The 27906-nt window shown below is 34.9% G+C and overlaps 1 protein-coding gene across 2 annotated transcripts; it reads right to left on the bottom strand.

Annotated features, from left to right (window-relative positions):
• Nucleotides 1–255: 255 nt before the first annotated feature.
• On the bottom strand, nucleotides 256–27906 carry LOC128986704 (uncharacterized). 2 transcript variants are annotated; one of them, XM_054407197.1, is made up of 11 exons: nucleotides 27792–27906; nucleotides 18498–18622; nucleotides 12616–12836; nucleotides 10839–11068; nucleotides 9276–9375; nucleotides 8686–8943; nucleotides 8263–8575; nucleotides 7826–7948; nucleotides 6734–6900; nucleotides 5419–5560; nucleotides 256–4028 (listed from the first exon to the last, which is right to left on the bottom strand). In XM_054407197.1, the coding sequence occupies exons 2-11, from the start codon at nucleotides 18594–18596 to the stop codon at nucleotides 3654–3656; spliced, it is 2028 nt and encodes a 675-aa protein (XP_054263172.1). In that variant the 5' UTR covers nucleotides 18597–18622; nucleotides 27792–27906; the 3' UTR covers nucleotides 256–3653. The 2 variants fall into 2 exon arrangements, with proteins under 2 accessions (XP_054263172.1, XP_054263173.1); XM_054407198.1 differs by lacking the exon at nucleotides 27792–27906 and adding an exon at nucleotides 27559–27603.

Here is a 27906-nt window from a genome sequence, read left to right as displayed (position 1 = left end):
CGATCAGCGTGTCGCCGAGTTTTGCGCGAAGCATTGCGCTACGTGCTCTCTTGCCCCCCTCCCCTCCTAATGTTGGGGTGGCAATAAATTTGAATTTACCGTCTTTGATGACTATTTCGGTTAACCAACACTTTGGATGACCAGCATTCGGATAACTGGCACTCTACTGTACTAATTTTTCCATGATAGATGATTTTAAGTAGTTCTTTTAAATCCTATGCTTATAATTATTTGTAAAAAGTAAAACACTCCAATTTGAACAGTTATTTAACAAACTGTGACTATCAGAGTAGTAGCTAGTAAATTTTAATAGAAACTAGGATTAAAATAAACCAAAAGTTCAATATAAAAATGTTGTACACAGTAGCAAAAAAAATATAATAATGGTGAAAGTAACATTTTGCCAGCAATCAAATACAGTGTGATTGATATAAGTGTGCCAGCTGTTTTATTCAAAAGTTTTAAGAGATATAAAAAAATGTTAAATTGTAACTGCCTTGGATTTTTTATTTTAAAAAAATTTTTGTCAAGATGAAAAATTAATTTTAGCCACCATTTTCCAATATGGCCGCCAACTTTGATTTTTCTTATAGAAGACACTATATTTTATGCATTTTTTAGAAAGTAGATGCCATTTAAAAACGTTTTTATTCTTGGCATTTTTTTCCCTAAAGCTACTCATTTAGGAGTTACGGCGTGATAAAAACTAAAAAAAAATGACTTGCAGTGTACATTCTGCGCCATGTAGCTACTAAATGAGTAAGTTTAGAGAGAAAATGATTAGAGTAAATAAGTCTTAAAATTGCATCTACATTCTAAAAATTCCAATTACAATTATAAAAGTTTTCTTATTTAAAAATTTACTGCCATTTTGGAAAATGGCGGCCATTTTTAAAATAATGGAATCAATATTTTTTATGTTTTTAATGGTTGTTAATGATTTTTAGAATGTAGATGCAATTTTAAGACTTATTTACTCTTAGCATTTTCTCTCTAAACTTACTCGTACAATTCAACATTTTTTGATATTTCTTATAACTTTCGAATAAAACAGCTGGCACACTTATATCAATCACCCTGTATTAATATAATGAATGGTAAGTCTCATTGGCAGGAAAACTAACATTACCCCAGAAGTAAATAGTTTTAGTTTTGGTTTTGTTTGAGTGTACAATACACTTGATGTGAAATTGTGGTAGTGGAGGGTCATCATCTCCTCTCAAAACTGCAAAATTGTGAATTGTTGATCACGCAATCTTTACAGACATTTTCTGTGTACGCAATAAGGTAACTCGGATGTTTAAGCTGCTCACACAACTCCAATGTAAATTACCTGACCTGAGATTCCTGACCAATTTCTGGTAAAAACCGTTAGCACTGCACAACACGAAAATTTTAAAACAATTTCTATAAATACTCAAGCAATTCTGGAATATTGGGAAAATACTTGGGTAGAATTTTAAAGAAAAAGTAAACAAAATGAGCACACAAAATTGGTTAAGCATTTGACTGATTTAATCCTAGTTCTTCAACATATTTTGCCATAAAAAAAACTATACACCTTAGAAAAACTTATAATAACTTGGAAATTAAATGTTTGGGTTAACTTTCTTATGACTTAAACATGTTTTTTTGTGTGTTGTATTGAGATTTACTCTGCTGAACTAACCACAGTTAATGTTAAACATTGTTACTTTACTGTAGTTTTAGGCCAACAACATGAATTTAAAATCTTAAATTAAATTTGATAATTGTTACAAAATCAGCTACCATCACTATAAAATATAGCAGCTTAAGATCGGTAGTATTGCACTAGATAACATTAGGCAAACAGCCAAACAAAAGAAACAAACTTAACAGGTTAAAAGAACTAGAAAATTAAAATTAACTTCTTATTAAGAGTATCAAACTATGCCTAATTGTTTATGTGTAAAATCTTTCCTTAATGACTAATTCAAACTTTTTTTATCTAAATGTTGATCTTTAATATGAGTTTCATAAAAAATAAAAGAACCACCTGATAATTATTTTTCTAAATGTATGTGAACACTGATGTTACAAAATTTGTTTTGTGATTTCGATTTGCATTTTTTTAGGCCAATAACATTTTTTAAACATTTTTTTGTAAACAATTGTTTATAGAGTAAGGTATTTAACCCTGAACAGCCGGTTAGATAATACAATATGCCACTGTATTTAGCCACAATTTTTAGGGTTCATTAAAAAAATTTTAAACAAAATTTTACAAAGCAGTTATAATGTGTGTTTGTATTTTTACAGACAGTATTATTATATTATTTGTAGCCTATGCATGGTAATAAAACCTAACCAAAACTAATTGCCTCCATTTAAATTTTGTAAAAACATATTTCATACTATAGAAATATGGATGAGTCATAAAAATACACCACAAATGAAATAAAATGTCATTAGCCTATATACATTTTGTATGAAATTATATCTACATTTTGGAAATAAGTTTAGTTTGTTGTAAATTATCCATGAAAATTGAATCTTTTTGTTTGTTCATAAAATCGGCTGACAGGGAAATATCGAGCAATCCGACAAAGAAAACAAGATTCAAAATGCCAATCTAAAAAAAAAATATCACGGGTGAGTGTGGATAGCCAACATCATAATTTTTCATTCATGCTTAATGTTAGTGATGGTCAAAACCAGAAATTTTGAATCTCAAAACCGAAACCGAAACTTTAAAAATCGAATCCCGAATCTCGAATCTCAAAACCTAAACGCGAAACTTTTTTACTTAGCTGGTTACAAAGGTCAAGGTTACAAAAATACACATAATCATAAAATGTTAAGTATGTAATCAAAACTGAAAGAGATCGACTCCGGACTGTGACATAACATAGATTATGTGAATGTGACTGATAATCTTAAAACCCAATACAATATAAATTTTCATAAACAACTAACAAAAAATAAATTAAACTTTAACACCAACATAAACATACAAATATTATATTAATTAGAACATTTAGTGGTTAATATTTCTTTGTGTTTAGTAAATATTGATGTGAAACTGAATTGTACCAGTTATAGTATTTAAGATACCTTTTGAAGTTCAGGATAAAATTTACTTGTTTCATTACGTTAATGGTTTGCTCTGTTGCTACCAGCTTGTTTGTAAGCAGTGTTAAAAACAATAACAATGGCACAAAAAAATGTCAGCAGTTTCAAAAATAAAACTGCAAAAATCCTCAATTTCGAAACTTTTGAATCTCGAAACTTGGTGATCGAATCTCGAAACCGAAACTTTTCCTAAGTTTTGATGGTTTTGAGATTTGAGATTCGGTTTTGACACATCACTACTTAATGTTTTATGTAAATATGTTGATTATGAGCTTGAATATAAGTTAAATAATGGATCGGTCATTTTGTGACCGATGGTAGAACAGAACCGCCATGATTGGCCAAAAAACTATTGATCGGCAGTTCTAGGGTTGAAACAAAGTCTTACATCATTTTTTGACATTATACTGTGTATAAACAGTTCAACCTACATAAAAAATTAAAAAAAAATTGTTCACTTTTTGATACTAAATCATAACTAACTATAGCTTAATTCAAGATAAATTTGTTACTATGAGAGAATTGTATAAATAATATGAGATTGCACATAGTATGGTAACTCATTGTACGATATAGTCTTTATAGCTGCGCATAGCTTTGAGCTGCTTTTTTACGTGTTTTATCAAATCGTAAGGTTGTACGAGCAATGAAATGTCTAAACCTACCGCGTTCAACCTGTCTTTGATTTCTCCGTCCTTAAAGAACAGATTGAGAGGTCGTCCATTGACCTCTGTGATGACCCAGGTAGAGAGGGAAAGACCGTCCAGAGTGGGAGTCCGAGATGACAGTCCGCTGTTGGCCGCAATGCTACCAACCGTCACGTCCTTCACTTCCGCAGTGTTACCTTCCAAGACGATCCCTAGGTTCTGACCCTCTGACTCCCTCCGCAAAGCAAACACTCGGCCACATGGAACCCTTCTTATCACAAATTCAATCTGTAACAAAGAGTTATGAACTGTTTTATTGTCTACAACAGTGACAGTAAAGAGTTACATCTGAACTCTTTTAGCAAATTTCCAATAGGTAATACGGTAATAAGCTATTACCGTAGGTCTCATGGTAAGACCTGGAACCGGGCCTGATTTGCTTTTTCGTTTTGATTTCCCTAGAGGCCAAAAATACCATCTGTTCAAACCATATGTGTGTGTGTGTGTGCGTTAGCATGATAACTTGAGCAAAAATGCGCCAATTTTGATCAAATTTGGTACAAACGTGTAAACCTAGATTTATTCTAACGAAACGAGTTCGAGAGCCAGCATGATCAGGCCATGGGGTTTTATGGTAAAATTTATTTTTCCCATTTTTAGCGAATTTTCCTATAGGGAAGTAGCTATTACTGTAGGTGGCACCATAAGACCTAGGCCTGGGACCGATAAAAAATTGTAATTTTGAAAATCCCATGTTATTCTTAAGGAGAATATTGTAAAATGTTGTAGTTTGCTTGTTTATGGATATATTTTGATAAAACTTGGCAAATTTATTTATGTGATACCAAGCTATTAATATTTTACTAAAAACACAACTTTATTAGTTTTCCTGTAGCAGCAAACCTAGGTACCTAATGTTATTTAAATGTAAATAGTAATTATCTAATTTCCAAAACTGAATCTTGATTATACTTTAATAGAGTTTAATATTTACTAGTGTACATGTTGCTTGAAATCAAGCAATTGCAAAGAAGTACAGGAGTTACATATAAACAAATGACTTGTTCAAAAACTAATAACAGTCATAATTTCCCATGATTTTAAAAGAGTCAACTAAAAGATTATTAACTAATGGAAATACTCACAATTTACATAATAGTCCTATTCCAGTTTAAAGGGTCAATTTTTAACTATCAAACTGCCCATGGACGGGAAAAGGTAAGCTTACAATTTAAGTCAACGTAAAAAGGCTGTCAGCTTTTATAATGTACCATACCTAAGTTATTTAGCCAATTTGTAGACAATAAGGTGTAGGCTATTTTAAACTCTACAGAACAGAGTTAGGCAAAAACTGGCAGAACTCTGAAATGGTGTTATTTATCATCATAGGCATACTCATATGCCAAATCCTTAAAATAGAAATTCAATACAGCTCGCCCTCGCTAGTCCGACGCTTTGAAATCCGACGTACTCGACGCGCCGTCAGGCGCCGTTACGGGGGCAAAAAATCAAGCATGCAGTGACATGAAACACTGTGACTCACGTCTTGTTGCCGTCTGAGCACTTCCGTTCAGTGTTCAGTTGACTTTCGGGACGTGCAGTACACTTTCCCGGTGCAGTGTACTTTATTCAAAGGCCTCGTAAAGTAATGTTTAGTGGGTATTGTAGGCCTACTCACATAGAGACTTGGGGCACCCTTGATAAGACGCTGAGCATCTGTAGCGTTTTGTACCAGGATACCAGCGACAGACAACAGTTGGTCTCCTATATGCAGAGCATTGTACAGCATGGGGTGCTCTTTTTGTTTCCACCCAGCCACCCTGCAAGCACATTTGTATTGAAAATAAATAATAGAATAAATAAATCTAATTATTAATTAATTAAATTAACAGAATTAATTATTTTGATGACTGATGGGTTCGTATAGAGTTTATAAATCATTCCCATTTTTTTTTTAAGATAGCGGGTGAAACTGTAGAGTCATTCTTATGTCTTTGCATTTAACATATGTTTTAAAAATATATATTGTTGTTGTGGAGGATGACTCTTGTTTAAAATAATAAATCACATTCTTTACTTGCAGTATTTATTAATATATTATATTTTCATCATACAATATGGTGTCAGGTTGTAAAATAATCATCTAAACATCAAAATCAAAATCTTTTATTGAAGTCAGACTATATACATGGGTATTACAAACGTCAACTTAAAATACTTCTAAATATGAATAGTAAAATAATGCTAATGAAAGTACAAAACTGGTACTACAACACATCAAGTAATAAAAACAAAAACCCCTAGTATCAGGAGACTAGCACGAGTTGACTTTCATTTGACCATGGTAGTTCTTTTCTACTTTATGTCTGTTTGTTCCAGATGAATCTAATCGTACAGCCGATAACGACTATAAACTAGATATCGGTATTGCATCATACGGCTTCTTTGTCGTTAGCTGTTAGGTCGTTGGAAACGTATTGCTGTAATTTTGTCCTGGGAAACTAATGATGGTTATGAAGATTTAGTTTTCTGTCCAGAACGTCAAAATATGTTGTCTATCCGAAAAAGTCGGATATATAAAAGGGATAGTGTCGGATATCAAATTTGGGCTCGGTTCGGATACGAATATCCGAACCGAGCCCAAATTTGATATCCGAATTTGAACCGAATCCGACCTGATTTTTCGGATATCTGCACACCTCTAGTTTTGCGCAAGGTTTCTCGCCATGATGAACATTTTAGTACATAGCTTATGGGGGTGTGAATTGTAGTTTTCTCAAAAGTTCATGGGTACTTTGGGCTTTATGGATAGGGAACAAATATGACTTGTTTTTGCAAAAATTTTAGTAAAAATCCATTAAGTCAAACTGAAATCCTCCTAGTCTGCAGGTTTGCTGCGGCGGGAGTGTTTTCTTTAAAACTGGCAACAACTTAATTAAACATTGGAATATAATGTTTACTTCACAATTCGCAGTAGTGTATCCATTGCTTACCAGACACCATTGAACACATCAACAAGTGCGATGGAGCCAAGACAGTCCTTCCTCCGTAGCTGCAGTCTCACTCCGCCTGGATGCATGATCTCTCTCCTCAACTGCATCACCTGCTGTTCTCTCAGTGTGAGGCGGGAGTTACTAGCTGGCTCACTGGTAGCTGCACCCTGGCACAACACAATGAGAACAATACTAGAGGTTTGTTTGGTATTTTTTTAGGGATGTGTTGATTCTCCTCAATACCGCTGATACTTAGTCGTTGGTATCGGTACCGAGAATTCAAAAGTTGATTCTGATCCCGATTCCTGTCACACGTACGCCATTGGAAAATTGCCACTATTTCCGTGAGTGCGCAAGACGACAATGATTTTACGTGACAATTATTACGGCCGCGGGTGTTGTTTAATGATTTTGCCGCCATTGGGCAAGACAACATCAACATTCCTATGACAGCGGGAGTTGTTGATAATGTCCATACGACTTCGAGAGACGATGATTGTGTTTGTTACGGCTGATCCATATTCAGGATTTTGCCACGACCGTGAAAGACAGTGATGATGTTTCCGCGACTAAGAAAGATATGCAGGGTTTTGAAGTGATACAAGAAGACGATGATGATGTCTCAACAACCAAGGGAGATGATCATGATATTACCTCAAGTTTTGCTTCACTATAAATATCAGGCTGGCACACCTCTGGTCATGATAACATTTTCTTTTAGATTTTTGTTGTTAGATCTTCATTTACCTTAAATTATTAAGTTATTTTAGAAGGTTTGAACTTATATTGGCTTGTTAGAACTTTTCATTGCTGTGTACATTTGATCTTTACTAGAAAACATCCCATTATCTCAAAATGATTTATAGGAGTATATAAAGACAGGGGTTTTTGTATTATTAGCAATCCATTCAGAACATTTTTTAAAACTAAAAAAAATGGTATTGATATGGAGAATTTATTTTTCAACTGCAGCACTGCTGTCGGTCTACATTTATTCTATTTGTCTATGGTATCGGTATCAAGAATTTATGTGTTGGTATCGACACATAACTAGAATTTTTTTATCTTTAAAAATTAAACACTGTAGTGTACCTGGCGGAAAGGGCTAGGGGCTGGTTGTAGGGTCCGAATTCGGTCTGCTGCTACAGGGGGAGGGTTTTCTGTGCTCCTTCTTCTTGGTCTATGGGATCCTCGGCCTCGACCAGTAGGCGCACTCTACAACAACAAAATTGCATTGTATTAACCATAGTCTCAAAAGGAACAAATAATGCTAGTAACATAAAGCATTCTCACACTTTGTTTGACTCAAAAGTGACTGAAATAATTGCAGTCCAATCGGCAATATTTTCATTAGTATTGTGGGACCTTACACACATTTTTCACTGCCTCATTTGAACTCCTGATTAGCAAACTTGAAAAGTATGATTTTAGAGACGGTGTTTTTGAATTAGTTGACTGATATTACAGTTAATCCCCACCAGGCTGTGCAATTGGTTGATGTTAGGTTTCCATAACTTGATTGTACATACCTGAGGTTGGATGGCAGCATTGACTGGATGTACGTTTGATACAACCGTTGTTGCTGGAGTTGGAGCTGGAGCAGGTGCAGGAGATGAGATGGTGGGGGAAAGTTGACTAGAGGGTAGGAACACATGTTCATAGAGTGCGAGTTCAGGCTCAGAAGCATGATCTGGTGTAGGGTTTGTGGCGGCGTTCGAGTCGACAGTTTGGTTGGGACTAGGATGCACACCACTTTCGGTATGACGCATGCTAGAACTGCGATGTATGTTTTGACCATCCAGCCATTGACGGGGGTTGGTTAAAAGTGGAAGATCGTTGGTTCTGAAATGTAAACACATTTCTCAAATTTAAATCCAAACAGATTATTTACTATTTAAAAATATGTGCCAATTACAGTTAGTTCCAAGCAGACAAAGCACTCTGTTGAATACCTGACAGGTCTGTGCAGCGCAGGGGAAGGTGCTGGTCGTTGCCTGCGAGTGACTCTTGGAGTGATTGGCGGAGTAAAGAACTCCTCCTCTTCTTCTTGGTTGATTGCCTCACTGACAAAGCTGAAGTCAAAGGTATCACTTTGTATAGGTGCAGTGGAAGCTTCATTAGTGCTGCTACTGGGCGGATCTACTTGTATCACAGTTACATTCTCTTCAGGTGGTGCAGACATTGTTCTGTTCAGTATTGGCCGAGATGATCTGTAAAAGTATCATTGTTGACTTTCTTTAATTTCATAGACACAGTAGAAGGTGTTACCTAAAAATGTTATAGCATTGGGAGTTGTACCTGCCAACTAAAAAGAATTTAAGCTATAAAACATTAAAAATCATTTGGGTGTATTCTATAGTTCACAGTGGAATGGCAAATAATTCTTAGCCAGGATCATTGACTGAAAGTCCAAGGATCAAGGACAGCTGTGTTCTGTTATGAACGATCAAAAATATCATTATCAAACTTATCACCGCATTTTTGGTTTAACCACCTAAATATGGGACAAGAGAGTTTAGAGTAAGTTGTTAGGTACACTAACCTAGCCGGAGCGGGTGACTGCGTTACATAGACTGAGCTCACCGATGTGTTAGTATTGGTTTGGGAGTGTTCTTCCTCTCTGCTGCTATGGCCTGCAACTCCTGCAATAAACAATCCTACATTCGAAGTGTTTATAACCAGCAACATGGCTAACCAAATATAACTGTATGCTAAAAGGATCAAAGTAATACAAGTGTTTAATTTTAACAACAATACAGATTCAAATTAAACTAAAAATCCAACTTTTTTTCAATATAGATCTTTTATATTATAATACAGTCATAAAAATAAAAGCATGGCCATAAGTATTGTCCTCATTGTAAAATGTATGCCCATCAACATATCCTTTAAATTATACAAATTTGCAATAAAACTCAGAGTTTAACAACCGAAGAAGATATCCTATATATTAAAACGAAACAGGGTTTTTTTATTTCACGATTTTGAATCAACCACTTGACGGATTCTTATGATTTTTGTGTTGAAAGAAAGATAATTTTGAGAGCTAGGGAATGTCGAAGACATAATTTTATTTTAAGGTTTCAGTTTTTTAGAAATTAAGTTAAGTTTTAATTTTCCAAAAGTCTAGCAGCCGACGGACGAGTTAAAGTCGTTTTAGTGGTGGTTTAACTAACAGCTGGTTTCTAACTGTCATTGAAATGTTTATGTTAAGTTGTTTGTATACAAAAATATTGATCGTCAGAGTTTGCCTACACACTATTTTACTTTAAAATGCAGTTTATTTTCTACCGTAAAAGATCTATATGTTATCAGGAGATTGTGTAATTTTTAACTTAACATTTTAAACGTATAATCAAGTTTTGTCATAAATGCAATCCGTCTAGCCTAAGTGTAAGTGCTTAATCCTTTAATATATAAGTGGTTTACATGTTGATACATCTTTTTCTAGATGTTTGAATATAAGTATGACTGCATACAGTACACATTTTATTCGTAACGAAAATGTCAACCGGTGTAGTAGGTCTCCAGTAAGCTGCAGGGTGTCAGTAGAAACCAAAATCAATTTATACCATATCATAACTTAACTATCCCAGTTACATGATTCAGAAAATTAGAAAGAGGGTACATTCCAAAAGTAGACCAAAAGGCTCGGATCTCGGATGGGCTGGGCAGGCTCTGCATGGCGGAGAGAAGATACTTCAACTTTTAAAAGTGTATTCCAATGAGTACTACAAGGTAGACGACCACTTGGAAGACCAAGTAATGAAAGACATTTTCAGACTGGTATCTCTTTCTGTCTTCCTGTCATCCAGAAATGGCAGGGGATAGAAGAGAACGGGAGGCCAGGATCATTTTAGAGGTTTCAGTGGCCAAGGTGGTAAAATAAGGTACGGTAAGTGATAGTAGGCCTATGCAGTGGAAGGTGGTATGTAGCTACTGTACTCAAAGCCAGTGTGTGTGAATCGGCCAACAAGTTGTAAACTAGCTGTTCTGAATCATATTCAGTTTTAATTGACTACCTACTCGATTCCCGTACGTAGGACGGGCCAACAGCTCGTTAGTTATTACTTTGAAGTACCAGTAAGTACAGAAAGAGCATTACCATTGGCAATTGGCTGATCAGCTGTTTGGGCAGAGACTGCAGGTTCAATACCAGGAACAAGCGTGGAGGGACCAGCTGGGGGAAGAGGGAGTGGAGAATTGGGGTCTCGTGTTGGCAACAATGGGAGTCTAAGCTCTGGCAGCCGACTATAAACATTCTCTTTTGGTGATAAGATCCTCATTTCTCGTAACTTGGCACTCAGACTGTCCACCCAATCCATCATCACATCCCTGCAAATTATAATGAATTAATTAAATAAAGGTTTATATTACTTTAAAATACACACTGTATAGCCTACTGTCTATGTTTATGTATTTTACTAGTAAGAAACAGTTTTGGGTATAAGCCTACTTGAGCAAGGTTCACTAAAGTAGATTATATAATCATAGATAACCAACTCATGTAGACTTATCATCCCATTGAAAAATTTGAACTCGGTTTTTGTGTCTAGTTCATTTTGGTGACACAGGGCAGTAGTGTAGACAAAATATTGTTTCCATTATTTTAGGGTTAATTTCACGAGTTGTGCTTTACTGTTTGGTAAACTAGGGGGCGAGTGATTGTTTATGATTGGATAGTTTTATTGATTTAGCGAGGTTTCGAATAACTGAACTAACAAGAAACAATTTGTAAACAAAAACACGATCCTAACAGCACCGGACGGAACTAATAATAAAATTGTCTTCAGCTGGTCCATAAGGATGATAAATCTACCAAGGTAGTATATTTAATCTATGATAGATGGACCCTACATATCTGTAAATTAGTGCACATAAAACTGTGAATGATTGTATTGGATAAACTACACATCTAAAATCATATTTACTATACTATATTAATATTAAATTATTAACATAGGCAGTATGTACAACATTTAAAGAACCAACATAAATCAGTTTCTAAAAATGTTTAGGTTTAGACTAATACTATATTTAAATTTAATTTTTTGGTAATGGTAGACCATAATCAACATTTTTAAATTGTTAAGTTCTAGCCCCCATTAAAACAATGCCCTGTACAAATTAATTCACTACCACTATATTAATAAGACTGGCTGGGTAGCTAAGTGGTTATACTGAAAACAATCTTAAGATTGCCGGATCGGTCCTCCTGGGTAAAGTCAGTTAGCTATTGATGGTAGGTTTGAAACTGGACCAAGCTGTTCCTAATCATTGGGCCTTAAATAAATGATCCTGGGCCAGGCCAAGGACCTACTAGAAAAACAGGCCATGCTGCAGGAACCATGGCATCACACTTGTGGTTAGAATCACAGCCATATCCCATATGTTTTAATTAAATAAGCTAACTGTTAATGTCTGGCAACTTTAGTACAACTATCCACCACTATGACATAGTGTTGCACTACCCGTGTTGCAGCATGGCCTATTTTTCTAGTGGGGTTGGCCTAGCTAATGAAACAGCTGATCTTGGTCAGTCAACTAGATCTACATAGATCATCTCACTTCATTCCACACTCATCCTTCACTAATATTTGGGTTCAAATATGCACCCAGGTGGTGACCTCATTTCAATTAATATTTGATAATTGAATTAATAATATATAGTTACACAATACACAAAGTTACACAAAGTCTTAGGCTACGTCTTGGTTCTAAATTAACCCAACAAACGTAACTCAAATAGGATTTATACATAAATAATACTCCATTACTTAAACCTGAAAAAAACATAGCAGTAGTGAATTTATGGTAAAGGTTTAAAGTTTTTTGTTTTGAGAAAATTAATTTGTTTTAAGAGTAATAGAAAGATATTATACCATGATGATGCAGTTAGGCGAACAACCTCCTCTTGAAGTGTTATGACAAATTCAAACTCGTCCTCCAAGGCACAGATGGTAGGTGAGATGTGAACTGTGTGTGCAAGTGATACACTCCAATCTGGTTTGTGAGTGGCAGCAATCTTAGTGTCCTGATACAACTCCAAGTAAGGTTCTGTGTCATCGTGCACACAAAACACTGTCCACACTCGATCCCCCTTCTGTATCAACAACAAAGTATAAATTACATTTTTGAAGGATATTAAGGCTATTTTATGCTTTTATTTTAAGGTAACAGTAAATAAGAATCAGATTTTGTGCTTCATGCTAAAACATACAGCTTTAACAAAGGATTTGTTATCAATACGCTAGTATTACAAAATAGTGTTGGTTTCTTTCTGTGTATTTATTACTATCTACAAGAAGAACAAGCAAATGAATTGTCTCAGCTGAAATTAATTGTACTACAACATAGTTTATGAACCTAGCAAGTACATAAGCCTATTCAATCATGTCCTCGAAATTTCTAAGGACAACACATCAGATGCTCCAAATGTATGACATGGTGTTCATGGCAGTAAATATTTATTGGTCTGCAAGCCTACAAAAAAAAACCACAATGTTGATAATACTTACTTTATTACATTTACTTTCTATGGTGTCTCTCATTAGGCTGACTGGGGTGTGGTTTGGTGACACCAGCTATTATTCACATTACGACTATGAGCATTTATTATTAAATAGATGAATTAAAATGCCTTTATTTCCAAGTGTCTCTCAGAACAAAACTGTAATAGCAACAATTATAATAAAAGACAATTCGTAAGATGAAATAAATACCCCCGCCGCAGCAAACCTGCAGACTTATCAAATTTCCATTTGCCTGATTGGATTTACACTTAAATGTCTTCTTTAAAATATCACATTTATTCCTTATTTAAAAAGAATTAGTTTAACGAGAACTTAGGTTACCGGCAACAAGGAGGGTGAAAAAGTGTTTTTTGTTGTAAAATGTTAATCGGTACTGTAGTTTAGTAAGAAATGAATGTATTTTCCAAATTTGATCAAAATATGTTCATAAACAAGCAAACTACAACAGTTTACTTATTCTCCATAAGAATAACATGGAAATTTTAAATTTACAATTTTTTGGAATTTTCTCCGTAATCATTAGGCACATAACAACGCTTCAATATATAAAGATTTTTTTTTAACTCCACAAAATGGTTTGGAAAGAAATAGTGAAATTTTGTGTTTTTAGGGTCAAAAATGGGAAAAACCTATTTTTACCCCATAAAACCCCCCATAAGCCCCCGTTCCCATAGTCTGATCATGCTGGTTCGCGAACTTGTTCGAACAAATGTAGGTTTACATGTTTGTACCAAATTTCATCAAAATAGGATCACTTTTGCTCCAGTTATTGTGCTAACGGACACACATATCTTATCTTACTAATACTGTATTATAAATGTGAAAGTTTGTGTGTTTGTTTGAAGTTCAATCACGCATTAACTACTGGACGGATTGGGCTGGCATTTGGCACGATGATAGCTCACAAATTTTAGTTTAGGGTCCCAGTTATTTAGAAATTAAGTTTTAATTTTTGAAAAGTCTAGCAGCCGACGCTAAGATTCTAAACTAGCTTTTGGTGTGATATAATTTGTTTAACATAACAGCTGTAAACATTCAGAGTTTGTAACACAAATTCAGCATTTGGATAAAATTAAAAGACATACTAAGGGTTGACTTATTTATACTATGTGTAATGCTAATCATTGATACGTTCAATTCTTCGATAAGAGGATGACAGATTATTTAAATATACATAGGTAAAATACTAGGATGTTCAAAGGATTTTTTAAATAAATCTTTGTAATCTTCGGTTTGTTTTAGTGCAATATAATTTTCTTTTAACTAACAGCTGGTTAAATATAAAAATGCTCTATAAAACCATATAGAACTGTGATGAGGTTATTTTATTTACTCTGATTTTGTCATTGATTATAGGAAATATGTAAGATTAGTAGACCACCGAGATAAGTAACACCATCGATGTATACAAGTCGAGGCTCTGTACACGAGTTTTAAAAAAGGATATGCAAATGATTTTACTGCTTAACTTTTTTGTTTGGATTAGGCCCGAAAATATTGATGTCATAAAGAAGGAGGTCAAGAATCCTCAGGAATACGATTTTAAATTACCACCACAACCTCAGACAGGTTTTATCCAAAGATATGCAGATGAATTACATAGATTGAACACAACGTCATCATTGACCTAGGATACTGCAATTAGATTAACCACCCTTTTATGAAATCTAAACAGTTGTTTGGCGTGTGTTTATAGTTGTGGTTACGTTTGGAGGCGCTGAATATTTGATATAGACAATTAATTACGTCACTAGCTTTACTAGGGTGTTTACATTTTAAATTCCTTTTAACATGTGACCAGTTCTTTTTTTCCAAATAAATATTATTTTATTTTTGACTCAGCTGTTTACAAAACAAACTATATGTTGTTGTTTTTACTTTTCTTTGTTTACACTTATTTATTTAGCTAGCAATTGATGCAGTAAAATTGATATAAAGGATATCTGTGGACTATTCGTTTAATGATGTAAGGACACCAACGTTATGTGTACTGTGAATTTTATTGGACGTTTTCGTTTTACTTTAGGGAGTTCCTATTCAGATCTACTGGAAATTGTGTATAGTATGAATAATTGTATTGTGGTGATATTGATTACGGAAGAAGCAGGTATGTGATGGAATTGGAAGGAGATATTGTTGACAAGGCCTATACAGTTCTCAACTGATAATTACTCTTTCTACTGTAGGCTGCAATAAAATTTGTCATTAAACGTGTAAGCTAGCTGTTCTGAATTATACCATAGATAAAAGGAGTATAGACACAGTTTTAACTGACTACTCCCGTACGTCGGACGGGCTAACACCTCGTTCATATTTAAAGGGAATTAAAGAATTTAGTCAGCTTTTTCAACTTAAAAAGTTGGTTCTATGATATGAAAAGCATTAAAAAGTTATAAGATTTACCAACAGGGTGCAGCACTATTATTTTTTTGCATTTATGAAAACCGGGAATTTGAACTAAACAGCAACAAAAAACTGTGGTACACAATGAGAACTGTCAAAGTAGGATTGTTTACTGTTATGTTTATGTTTTTGATTTCCTAAAAATTAGTGATATTTTGTGAATTTTTAAAAATTTATTTTTCTCTATTGTTTAGGGGAATTTCTAGAACAATATGGCTATGGTAGATGTGTAATATGAGTAGTGTAAATATAAAGGAGCAAATTTTATCAAACTGTGTTCTCCCCTATTGCAAATGCAAAGCTTGAGTATAACTGCAATAAGCATTTTATACTTATATGCCAGCCCCGTACGAAGGACGGGTACTCTGCTAGTATATCCCTCCGAGTGTTTTGGCCTTAATGTCTGCCTATTTTTTGCTCATTTGCAAGGTTTTATTAAAACGGATCTGAGAAGCTTGAAAACAATGTTAATTATACTGTTCTATATACCATTTTGTTTGGAAAATCATGGGCTTCAATATTATACATAGAACATAAGGAACATTTGTTTCAAAAAAATTTTTTAGGTAAAAAAGAATTTTGGAAAATTAAAAAAAAAAATAAGTTTGCGCTCAATGAAATTGTATAAATTATAGGCCTATAAATATTTGAAAATAGCCACTTTGTTCTAAATTTTATGAGGATTACAAATATATAATAATATAAGGAAGTAGATTTGCAAATAAATAAGTTATGGGCAAAAAACAGATTTCAGTACATAGCGTTTAGCTAAGAATGCATAGCCTAACCATAGCTAGGAATCTGGCTGATAATTTACATCAATATCACTACCTACTTCTTCAGGATCATCAACCAGCCCTTCAAAATCACTTAAATCTTCTTATAATGCACCACGTATATCACTACTTTTGATTTTTAACACTAAAACAATGATAAACGTAATAAATCACATCAGTCATCGGTCCGAGGTTAACCGAGCTGTTTACAAATACGCACGTCAGCTGTCTGCTACAATATTTTCGGAACTAAAATGAATAGCGCTTAGAGACAGACCTCCGGAGAAAGCTCTGAATCTGTCAAATAAAACGATACCTAACTCGATCCAGTTCAATCCGATTTTGTCAGTCATAGAGCCTTCGCCGTAAACAGTGTTTGTGAGTCGCTGCAGCAACACAAAACACTACACAAAGTGTGTTATGTGTTGCTGCAGCGACAAATAACACTCGGAGGGATATAGATATAACTGAGCTAACCTATGTTACAAGACAAAATTCCAAAATCATATGATAATTTACTTATTTGTTATTTACATTTCTATTTATTTACTATTTATTTATAACTGTGATCAAGTCCTAAGAGCCGAAACATGTTAGTTATTCAATAAACTAATAACTTAAAGGGTACTAAATTTGTAATTATTTATTTCATTTACTAATATAATATAGGCCTATATATATATATATATATATGGATTTGAACGGATGGTGTTTTTGGCCTCTAGGGATCTCAAAACGAAAAAGTAAATTGGTCCCGGGTCCAGGTCTTACCATGAGTACTACGGTAATAGCTTATTCCTTATATGGGAAATTCGCTAAAATATGTATGAATACAATTATTTAACAGTTTTTATACAATTATTTTATTCATGTTTCTTTTGAAAGCCAGGACCCCCAGCTGTTTTAGGTCAAAGAGGATATCATTGTAGATCTTTGGGCCAAAGTAGGAACCATTATTTTTACCCACATCTAGTAGGCGCACTTTTGGAAAGTGGAAAGACTCAGTGGAAGAGGCTACAAGTCTGCGTCCTGCACACAGCATCTATTGACAGCAACCCCGCAGCATCCCGAGAAGGGGATACCCGTTCACGCTTATGGATACCGTAAACCAAACAAATTGTGGAGTTCTGCACTTTTTTCAAATGGGACATCTCTTCCCTTGAGATGGTGTTGCCGGATGCAGGAAAACCGTGATGGAGCACCGACAACACTAGTGAATGTACCAGCTGCAGCTTGGCTGTCTCTGACAGGATGTTTTTGTATCGGTACAGACCACTCAGCCTTCCCAAAGCCACCTGGGAAACATAAGTGACGTATCCGAGAATGTGAGGCAACTATCAAGTACCCAACGTAGCCAACGTCTTGACAGTATCTCTCACTATTATGTGCAAATAATCATAGAAATTAATTGTTCCATGGATCAAACATACTCCCTTAGTAGATTTGTCATCCTTATGGATCAGCTGAAGACAATTTCGTTGTTAGTTCCGTCCGGTACCACTAGGACTGTGTTTTTGTTTAGGATTTGTTTCTTGTTATTTCAGTTATTCAAAACCTTGTGTAACCAAATAAAACAATCTAATCATAAACAATAACTCGTCCCCTAAATCAAACAGTAAAGTGCAAATCATGAAACTAACCCTAAAGTAATAAAAGCACCCAGTGAAAAATTAGCTTCAAATTTAACAATGGGATGAGAAGTTGCTGGTTAGTCTATGATTGTACATTGTTTTTCAGCAATCATACTGATAAGCAAAGAATACAATCTGCATCAATAAATTCCAGTCAATTTAATTTTTCGTGTTTCTCCTTAACTCTTGGCGGCTTTAACTGCATACAATTACCTTAAATCTTTATTTTACCATTTATTTTACTCCTAGTTATTAGTTTTACTCTAGTTATGTATTTTTGCATTTTTCACCCATATTCAAATTATTCTGCCAACATTTAATAGGCCTATGCTTTTTTAATCAAAATACACAAAGAGTAACAATGTTATGTTTATTGCAGAGGTAAGCCAACAACAGAGGTGGTAAGCCAAAAATTATATACCTTTGAGTGTGCACCTCCTTTCTTTTCTGTAGGCAACAGTTTCCGCAGCCAGGCATTTTTATGAATTTCACGAAATAAGACATTGCTTGGAAATGTCATTATGTAGTATTTTTAAGAGCTGCTACCTGAAAATCAAAGTACAGTCGGTTAAATGATCCACAGATCAATGAGACCACATAGATTGGAGTCAAATTGGCTTACAAATTAAAAAAAAAACTTATTAATTATAGCCAAGAGACTATTGGGTAGGGAGCGTATTGGTTAACACTTCAACTGGCAGTGTGAGTTATAGTCACAGTTAGTCACAGTAGTTGCGTTTGTATGTTTTTTTACACAAGAAAAATTTTTTTATACAATTAAGTTAATGAATTGAATAATTTGTACCAAATGATAGATAAGATTTCAAACTTACATTTAACTACATAACTTTATATCACAAACGGGTCAATGTAATTTAGCAAGTCAGTTGTACCATGTTGGTCAGTCCGTCACAAAACTGTCAAACATGGTATGTTTTGTAAAATTACAGCAAGGGATACTTTCTTTCTACCGGAAGATATTTTGTTGTTAATGGCCCATATATAAATATTATTTCGGTGACATTTTTATGATACTCTCAAAACAATAACAATTCAGTAACTTTTTTATGTGTTTGTAAAATGGCAGAGCAACTATAATAGTCGCAGACATAAAACACAATGTTATTATAGTTTGCTTCCAAACAGGCCAATAGGCTAACTTTTCTTTTTTTAGTTTCAAATTGCATAACCAGAAATGTGTAGTTTGTATAGGTTAATTTTTTTTACAACTCAGTATTAAAAACCCGGTTTGCAGCACAACTGAACCTGAGCACTGTTTTTATTTTGGATTTGTATCATGAAACTTCCTAAAAAATGACTGTATTTTGGATGTTTTTATATTTTTATGCAGGATCATAGGATAGGCTAATACGTTTTGCAATGTTGGTAGTCCTGCTGTCGGTTGCTGAATGTTGATGTACTGTATGTAAAGAATGTCTGTGATGGTGTCTCAAATATAATCCGTTTAAATCTTAACGTGTTTAAATCTTTTACCACAGATCAAACGACTAAAACTGCAAGTGGTACTATAGTCCTCGCCACCCTAAGTTGAGGCACGGCGTATATCTAGTGCGGCCTTGGGCTGCCTCAACTTAGGGTGGCGAGGACTATAGAGCTGGTGTGTGCTAAGGGGATAGTGTGACTGCAAATTTTCTAACTTTATAAGGTACTAGGCAAGGATTTTCTGCAAGTCCTTCAATGTTTACTTTATTTATTAATGATCTACCTGAGGCACTACGTGGCAGCTGTAATTTTGGAGGGAATAGAATAAGCATTCTTTTATATACCGACGACGATGTGTTGTAAGCGCCTGCCTACCTGCTTACATTTTATGATAAGAAATTTAGAAACTTACTATAAAACATGGAATTTGAGAGTAACCTGAAAAAACAAAATTATAGACGTTTAATAATACTTGTAATAATACAGGGTTATTCTAAATGATGGACCCATTTTTAATGCTTTATAATTTTTATACTATTAAACTTACCGCTATAAAATACACATCAACGAAAAAGCAACTCAAAGAGTTTATGCCTTCCAAAGACACATCATTTAACAATATCGATCCAACAGAACTGTAGATTTAATTGTACAAAGTTAAAAAGTAATCTCCAACTTTTTTTACCACTAGAAATTTGGAGGTTCCTTGACGTTTTTGCAAATAACTTTTCTTGACTACTTCCTTCACCACTTCCTACGTCGCGGACCTGTTTTCCTCCCTTCCCATAGCATTTTAGGATTGCAGATACCCTAATCTTATCGTCGTACGAGGTGTGGCTAGAAAAAAACGGGATTTTTTGTGTAACTAGTTTTATTTCATTTCCTTTACAACTTTTGCATTATTACCTTCAATATACTCCCCTCCACTATCCCTACACCTCTCCATTCGAATTTTCCATTGTTCAAAACAGTGTTTTAAGTCATTTTCTGAAAGCATGTTCAAAGTCTCCGTCGCTTTTTGTTTCACAGCTTCCACAGTCTCAAATCTGGTCCCCTTCAACACTTCCTTCACTTTTGGGAACATAAAAAAGTCACACGGAGCTAGGTCTGGTGAGTAGGGTGGATGTTCTAACACAGGGATCTCATGCTTGGCCAAAAATGTTTTAACAACAAGTGCATTGTGGGCTGGGGCGTTGTCCTGATGAAGAATCCACGACTTGTTCTTCCACAACTCTGGTCGCTTTCTTCGCACTCGCTCACGGAGGGTGGCCAAAACCCCTAGATAATATTCTTTATTCACGGTTTGACCTCCAGGAACCCAATTTACATACAGAATTCCATGGATGTCAAAAAAAAACAATCATCATGGCCTTGAATTTTGATTTTGACATTCGAGCTTTCGTCATTCGTGGTGAATTCGGACTCTTCCAGTGCATTGATTGTCGCTTAGTTTCTGGGTCATAGGTAAAAAACCATGATTCGTCACACGTAATAACTCTTTCCAACAGTTCAGGATCTTCCTTAATGTTTTTTAAGATGTCAGAACAGATTTCCATCCGTGACTTCTTTTGTTCCGGCGAGAGAATTTTTGGCACCATTTTTAAACACACTTTTCTCATATTAAAATTTTCATGTAATATTTGCCGAACCGATTCTTTGTCGATTCCCACAGTCTCGGCAACTGCACGGATACTCAATCTACGATCTTGATGGATTACTTTGCCTATTTTCTCAATGTTTTCATCAGTCTTCGAGGTTGAAGGACGTCCTGGGCGCGGATCATCTTCAACATCTTCTCTCCCTTCTTTGAAACGCTTATACCACTCAAAAACGCGTGTGCGTGACATACATTCTTCCCTAAACACTTCTTATAAGAGAGAATAAGTCTCTGTTGCGGATTTACCCAGCTTCACTAAAAATTTCACGTTAACACGTTGCTCAATCAAGACACCTACCATTTTTCCGACGAGCGGCATATACAAGGTCCAACCGGAAAGAAGGCTGAGGCCCGACTAAACAAGAGAAGCTCGTCCAACTTGCTGGAATGTGGAGAGGGGATGTCAGGCGACCCGGCTATATGGTATTTGACCTTGAGACTTGCACAAATTATCTCACAGAAAACCAGTCCTGTTATTTTCTAGCCACAGTTGTTTTCCTCCCTCGTAAAGTCCCCACACTCCGGACTGCTCGCCTTTACTACTTCCTTCATCACTTCCTACGTCACGGACCTGTTTCCCTCTATTCCCATAGCATTTTATGATTGCCTTTATTACTTCCTTTACCACTTCCTATGTCGCGGACCTGTTTCCTTCCCTTCCCATAGCATTTTAGGATTGCAAATACCTTAATCTAATCGTCATAAACAGTTCCCACACTCCGGATAGCTCACCTAGACTACTTCCTTCACCACTTCCTACGTCGCGGACCTGTTTTCCTCCCTTTCCATAGCATTTTAGGATTGCAAATACCTTAATCTAATTCCATAAACAGTTCCCTCACTCCGGACAGCTCGCTTTGACTACTTCCTTCACAACTTCCTACGTCGCGGACCTGTTTCCCTCCCTTCCCATAGCATTTTAGGATTACCCATACCCTTATCTAATCGTCATAAACAGTTTCCCACACTCCGGACAGCTCGCCTTGACTACTTCCTTCACCACTTCCTACGTCGCGGACCTGTTTTCTTTCCTTTCCATATCATTTTAAGATTGCAGACACCTTAATCTAATTGTCATAAACAGTTCCCACACTCCGGACTACTCGCCTTGACTACCGGTACTTCCTTCACCACTTCCTAGTACGTCGCGGACCTGTTTTCCTTCCTTCCCATAGCATTTTAGGATTGCAGATACCCTAATCTTATCGTCATAAACATTCCCCACACTCCGGCCTGCTTGCCTTCACTACTTCCTTCATCACTTCCTACGTCACGGACCTGTTTCCCTCTATTCCCATAGCATTTTATGATTGCCTTTATTACTTCCTTCACCACTTCCTATGTCGCGGACCTGTTTCCTTCCCTTCCCATAGCATTTTAGGATTGCAATCTAATCGTCATAAACAGATCCCAGACTTCGCACTGCTGCCCTTGACTACAATGTATCGAGTAATCTTCAGTATAATCTTTGCTAAATATTAACAAGTGATGTTTTTCCTTTTGTACTGTATTTGTAATTTGCTAGTATAGTATAGTATATTTACTCGTACTGTGGGTAGTTGGCTTATTATGAACACATGCTACAACTTCATGTCTTTTGTTTACTTTATCCTTGTTATTTAATTCATCCAACATGGTTACCTAGCAACCCATAAGACTAATGTTAAAAAAATGTGATTTTCAGTTTCATTTTTCTACGTAATTAGATTTTTGTTGGCAGTTCTAACTGCAGTAAACCCGTTTTTAGGCCAGAAATAAACTATTTACAACATTTGAAGAAAATCGTCGGAGCCGTTTTCGAGATCTTTTTTGCAAGCAAGCAAGCAAGCATACATACAAGCAATTATTGCTCGTATTAGAGTATAGGATATATAATTTTGTTTTTTTTTCAGGTAATTTAATAACACGTACGATGCTGATCAAGAAGTTATTTATTTGAGAGTAAATCCTAAAAAATCAAAAATAATAGTTTTCAGAAACGGGGGTATATTGGCCTCATCAGATAAATGGTGGTTCAATGGGAAACAAGTAGAAGTAGTAAACAGCTACAAATAGGCCTACCTCGGAGTGTAACTCACAACAACGTCATCTGGGCAACATTTTAAAGAAAAAGCGAGGCAAGCAAAGTTAGCATTTAACTCAGTGTGGAACAACTTATTCAAGAATAAATCTGTGCCTTTATCTCATCTAAAATTATATGTTTTAATTCTGTCATAAAATAAATTCTTAGTTACGGTGCTCGGGTATGGGGTTGTTTCGAATCTGAATAGGCTACTTAGAATCTGTCCAAAAATTGTTTTTAAAGAGACTCTTCCGGTTGCATTATGACACGCCAAATTATTTAATATAGGCCTTATTTAGAAAGCAGATTTAAAAAACTGTTTTTTTAATATTTGATTAGTTTTAAATTAGTTGTAGTTTCTTAAAAGTGTTACATTTCACCGACAATAGACTTCCTTTGATTTTAGCTAAACAACTTATAAATCAGAACTTTAGTGCAGACGGTGGAAGATGCTAAGTGAAAAGGTCTTTGGGGTCGATGTAGAATTTTAGCAGAGCTTGTTACGGTAAGATCGAGATGTCTGACGTTGGTGGAAAAGCGTTGGTTTCAATGGATAGGAGAGCGTGCACGCACGTCCATTCACCATTGCCAGCTAATCAGCCTCGACCTTGTCCTTGAACTTGGTGATAGAAGCTACCTTACTGATGACGCCGATGTCACCTTGATTTCCTGAATAATTAAGGATAGGGCAGGGTTGCTCTATATTTATATGGTAAACCTTGAAAAGGGAAATAAGTTGTGTTCTCTTTGTGATATAGGCAAAATTGAAACCAAATTTCATTTAATCGCTAAAAGTCCAATTTTAAGTAATCTTAGATTAACATTTTTACACAATAGTATACTCTCTGAATGTGACTATACCAGCCTTTTAAATGGCACGGATTGGTGAGCGTTAGTACATTTTCTAAAAAGCCCTTGGCAATACCTAAGTGGCTTAATGCACAAGAATTTAACAATGAAAAAAAAAATATTGAAAATTGATCATAAAAATTTAATTGCTCTTACCTCTTCAAACGGAATGTTTATATCTCAACACTATAAAAAATAACTGATATCTTATAACTAAAGAAATTTGGACAAACTGGTTAGGCCTGGGTTAGGTTTTATTTCTAGGCTATTTATTAACTTTATAATCGCGGTGGTTATATATTGTTTGTTTAAGGAAAGTTGTTAAATTTTATTTTAAAAGAATTAATTTATGATTGAAGAACTAAAAATGTTACCAGTAGATTTTTTATTTTAGACATGCCGACCCGGCAGACAACCGAGTCGAGGTTATTGCTGTAGCGCGTAGGCAAGTTCCCTGCGTGGGACAAACATGTAATTTGTAATCTGTTTTGAGAATTTTGAAAATAAAGCGCTTTTTCATTTCATTTCACCTTGTTCTCTGAGTCGGGAGACAAAATTAGGGGGTTGCATACAGAATTGTGAGAAAGATGAGATCTATTGAGATCATTATTTCTAGAGTAGGCCAGGCTAATAAATCGCCGGGTTAAGAATAAATGTATTCTTTTCTTAAATAAATAAAGTACCGGTAGTTTTGCCGTTTTGCAAGCTAAGTTAGTGGCCATAGATCATCTGGCAGGCCTAACATTTGCAATCTAGTCTCAGCTTAGTCTACCTACACGTATTTCAATTTATCGCCTATTAGGCCTAGTATGAACAATAAATTGGGTACCCTCAATTTATTATACAAAAATATCAAGGTGCTATTTATTATCTTGGAGAGAGACAGTTAAATCCCACACTGTTTTATAAATTAACTAAGGGTTAGAGTAGATTGCCTAAGGTACCATTGCAACATTTAGTGTTGTACCAACTACACCTCAATTTTCTGTTACCGGTATCCCAACTTAAAACTAATCTTAGAACTTGTTATTGTCAAAAAGGTGATTCTCCAGATTAAATATGTTGCTTTTTAAACTCAACTGTTTAAAATCAAGGTACCCAACTATTACCGTAACGTTCAAATCACCCTGACAGCACACCTGCGGACCAAGTTAAGCGAATTTCCTTAGTCCAAATATGAGGTTATTACTGTAAAGTAGCCTAGGCCTTCTTACTTAACTTAAAATTAAACAGGTTTTTTTTTAATAAAAAAAGGATATTATCAGTTAGGTTCATGACTACGTAACTTATAACAATAATTAAGTTATAAAGTAAGTTAAGTTAATTAGGCTACATTTATGATAAAAACTTAAGTGTTTTTCAGCGTCTGGGGTCCCTAAACACATAACTTAAATTATTAGCCTTCAGTAGTCTCGGCGGATTTAAGTTTTAACTATTTGGAATGTGAAACATTAAGGTCAGTTTATTTGGCTTATGGGCTTGTCCTGTGGGGAGGTTCTTTTCACACTACACCAAAAGAATCTTTCTATTGCAAAAAAGAGCTGTATGTTTGGTAGCAAAAGTTAGCCCAAGGACTCATAGCAAAGGCATTTTTGTGTCACACAAAATTATGACTTTGGGAACTATAGGCCTACAGTGTACGTATACCAGGTTATATGTTTGGTTAAATTTAGCTGCTGTTCTGGTAATTTAATTTCTAATGTAGGACAAATACATGACCATAACACTAGACAGTGTAATGATTTTTTCAGAGTGAGAAGACAGTTCAAAAGGACAGAGATTAGCCCCTTATGTCAAGGGAACAATCTTTTTTCAATAAATTACCAAACTACATAAAGAAACTCGAAGGTATAAACTTCAAAATGGAATTTAAAAAATGGCTTATTAATAAACTAGAGGACCCATGCTGCTCCGCAGCGTTAAACTAAAAATATAACATCCAAGAACTAAACAAATTTATGATTTTTGATGAGTAATACAGTACTTGATACAGATTCAAACCATCAATAACTCAATATAAAGCCTATAATTAATTACTGATTATTTTGAGTCTAAAACATACAGGAACAATACTGGAGCTATTGATTTTTAGTCATAGAAAAACCACATTAAAAATAATGTTTATGTTGTTTGTTCTCCTTGTGTTTGCTTGAAGCTCGTCCGATTTGAATAACTAATACAGTAGCTTTAACTTAGCTTAAATGAATGCAGGTATTACACTGAAGGTCCTTAGACAAAAAAAAAGGATTGTATAATTATAACTGGTGATATTCATCTTAAATTGAAGTAAGAATTTGAAAATGATGTTTTACGGTCAAATAATACAGTAGGTAAATATATGCCGATGCATTTACATCAATGGCCGAATCTTGATGTGAAATATTTGCGTGTAGGCCTTGAATTTAAGACCTCAATCATGAAAATCGGTCGGGTAGAAGAGCCAAACGCACTCGGAAAAGAGACACCAAATTTAACTCCCATAAGAAATGTATGGGGAGAAAATTTTGTAGACGTATGCCTATAAGCTGAGTGGGGTTAAATAGATAAATATAGCCTATACCCATGCTTGATGGCAAATCTGTGTGTGCATACCTTCAATTTGAGACCTCATTCATGAAAATCGGTCGGGTAGAAGAGCCAAACAAACTCGGAAAAGAAAAACCAAATTTTTTAAATATATAAGATGCCCAGACAGTCTTGAAAAGTTTAATTAAGTTGAAGGCATGCCTATTGTGTAAGTAGATTGGTTTGTTTGCCTCAACAGGATTCTTTCACTGTAGAGTAGAAAGCATGGTTTTGTTCTTTCTAACTTAAATCAGTGTTTTTGCATGGTTTGCACTGTAGGCCTATGATCATTGACTATTGGTAATAGTCAAAGGTATGATATAATATATATGCTAGGCCTACTTATTTTATATTTTGAGTTATTTTGACCATTGCAATGCATGTTATTTCCATGTTAAAAGCAATAAGTTAAAGACATTTTATTTCATTTCAGGTTAAATTTACTAAGATGTAGCCTATTCGGTAAAAGATACTTCCAACAAAAAAGGACGAGGAAAACTTCGAACACTTCGGCAAGTGCATGATGATGTATCAAGACACTTTCATGTAAATTAAACTTACCGGTAACATAATGTTTAATACGCTGAGTTAACTTAGGTTTTGGATATTAGGTATCTTTATGGTGCCTAGGCCTAAACAAAAATAACAAATAGGTGTAAGTGAAGCTCTGGACTTTTTAAAGGATTGAATAAGTATATTAACTTAATGGTATCTTTTGCTGGGCAAGCAAACACATAAGCAGGGCCACATGGTGTAAGTAAACTATGGATGGATAAATAGTCTACATCTACATTGAGGGAGCATGTAACTTAAAATCAATTCCTCCTACTCACATTCCTTTTCTAATAGCTTTAAGAGGGATAGGTATTGATAGCCTACAAATATCAGGTATACTTTCCTACTTACTAGCCTGATTCATGTAACTTATTGACAATTCAACTTTTCAATGATCGCTTCAGAATATAACAGTAATTCCCGATTAACTCAAATAAGACAAGGAATTTTAATTGACAACAAATTGACCCCTACTGAGAAGAGAATGTTCACTTATGTATGTTATGGCCCACTCAGGTTAGGTGTCAAAATCAGTAGCCTATTTCACTTGGAATTATCCAGATTTGTATAATAATATAACATACCTTATTAACATCATAACAGATTGAATTAATATTAAGAATTGTTTGCTTAAATTTAATTTCCAAAAATGATCAATTGCTATATAAATATTTATACTTCAGATAAATATAAATTAAC

This window comes from Macrosteles quadrilineatus, unplaced genomic scaffold, assembly GCF_028750875.1.
Source record: "Macrosteles quadrilineatus isolate MER2022 unplaced genomic scaffold, UCM_ALF_1.0 Scaffold_2__2_contigs__length_208266976, whole genome shotgun sequence".
NCBI lineage: Eukaryota > Metazoa > Arthropoda > Insecta > Hemiptera > Cicadellidae > Macrosteles > Macrosteles quadrilineatus.
The sequence above is the reverse complement of the archived record's forward strand: the minus strand, read 5'-3'. Positions and strand labels throughout refer to the sequence as shown.

Excerpts from the sequence above, each read along its gene's own strand:
- LOC128986704 (XM_054407197.1), bottom strand. The coding sequence starts at position 18,596 with ATGACATTTCCAAGCAATGTCTTATTTCGTGAAATTCATAAAAATGCC. Across the intron at positions 8,576-8,685 it reads GCGCTGCACAGACCTGTCAG|AACCAACGATCTTCCACTTT; the intron begins GTATTCAACAGA and ends TTTACATTTCAG. Across the intron at positions 6,901-7,825 it reads CCCCTAGCCCTTTCCGCCAG|GGTGCAGCTACCAGTGAGCC; the intron begins GTACACTACAGT and ends GTGTTGTGCCAG.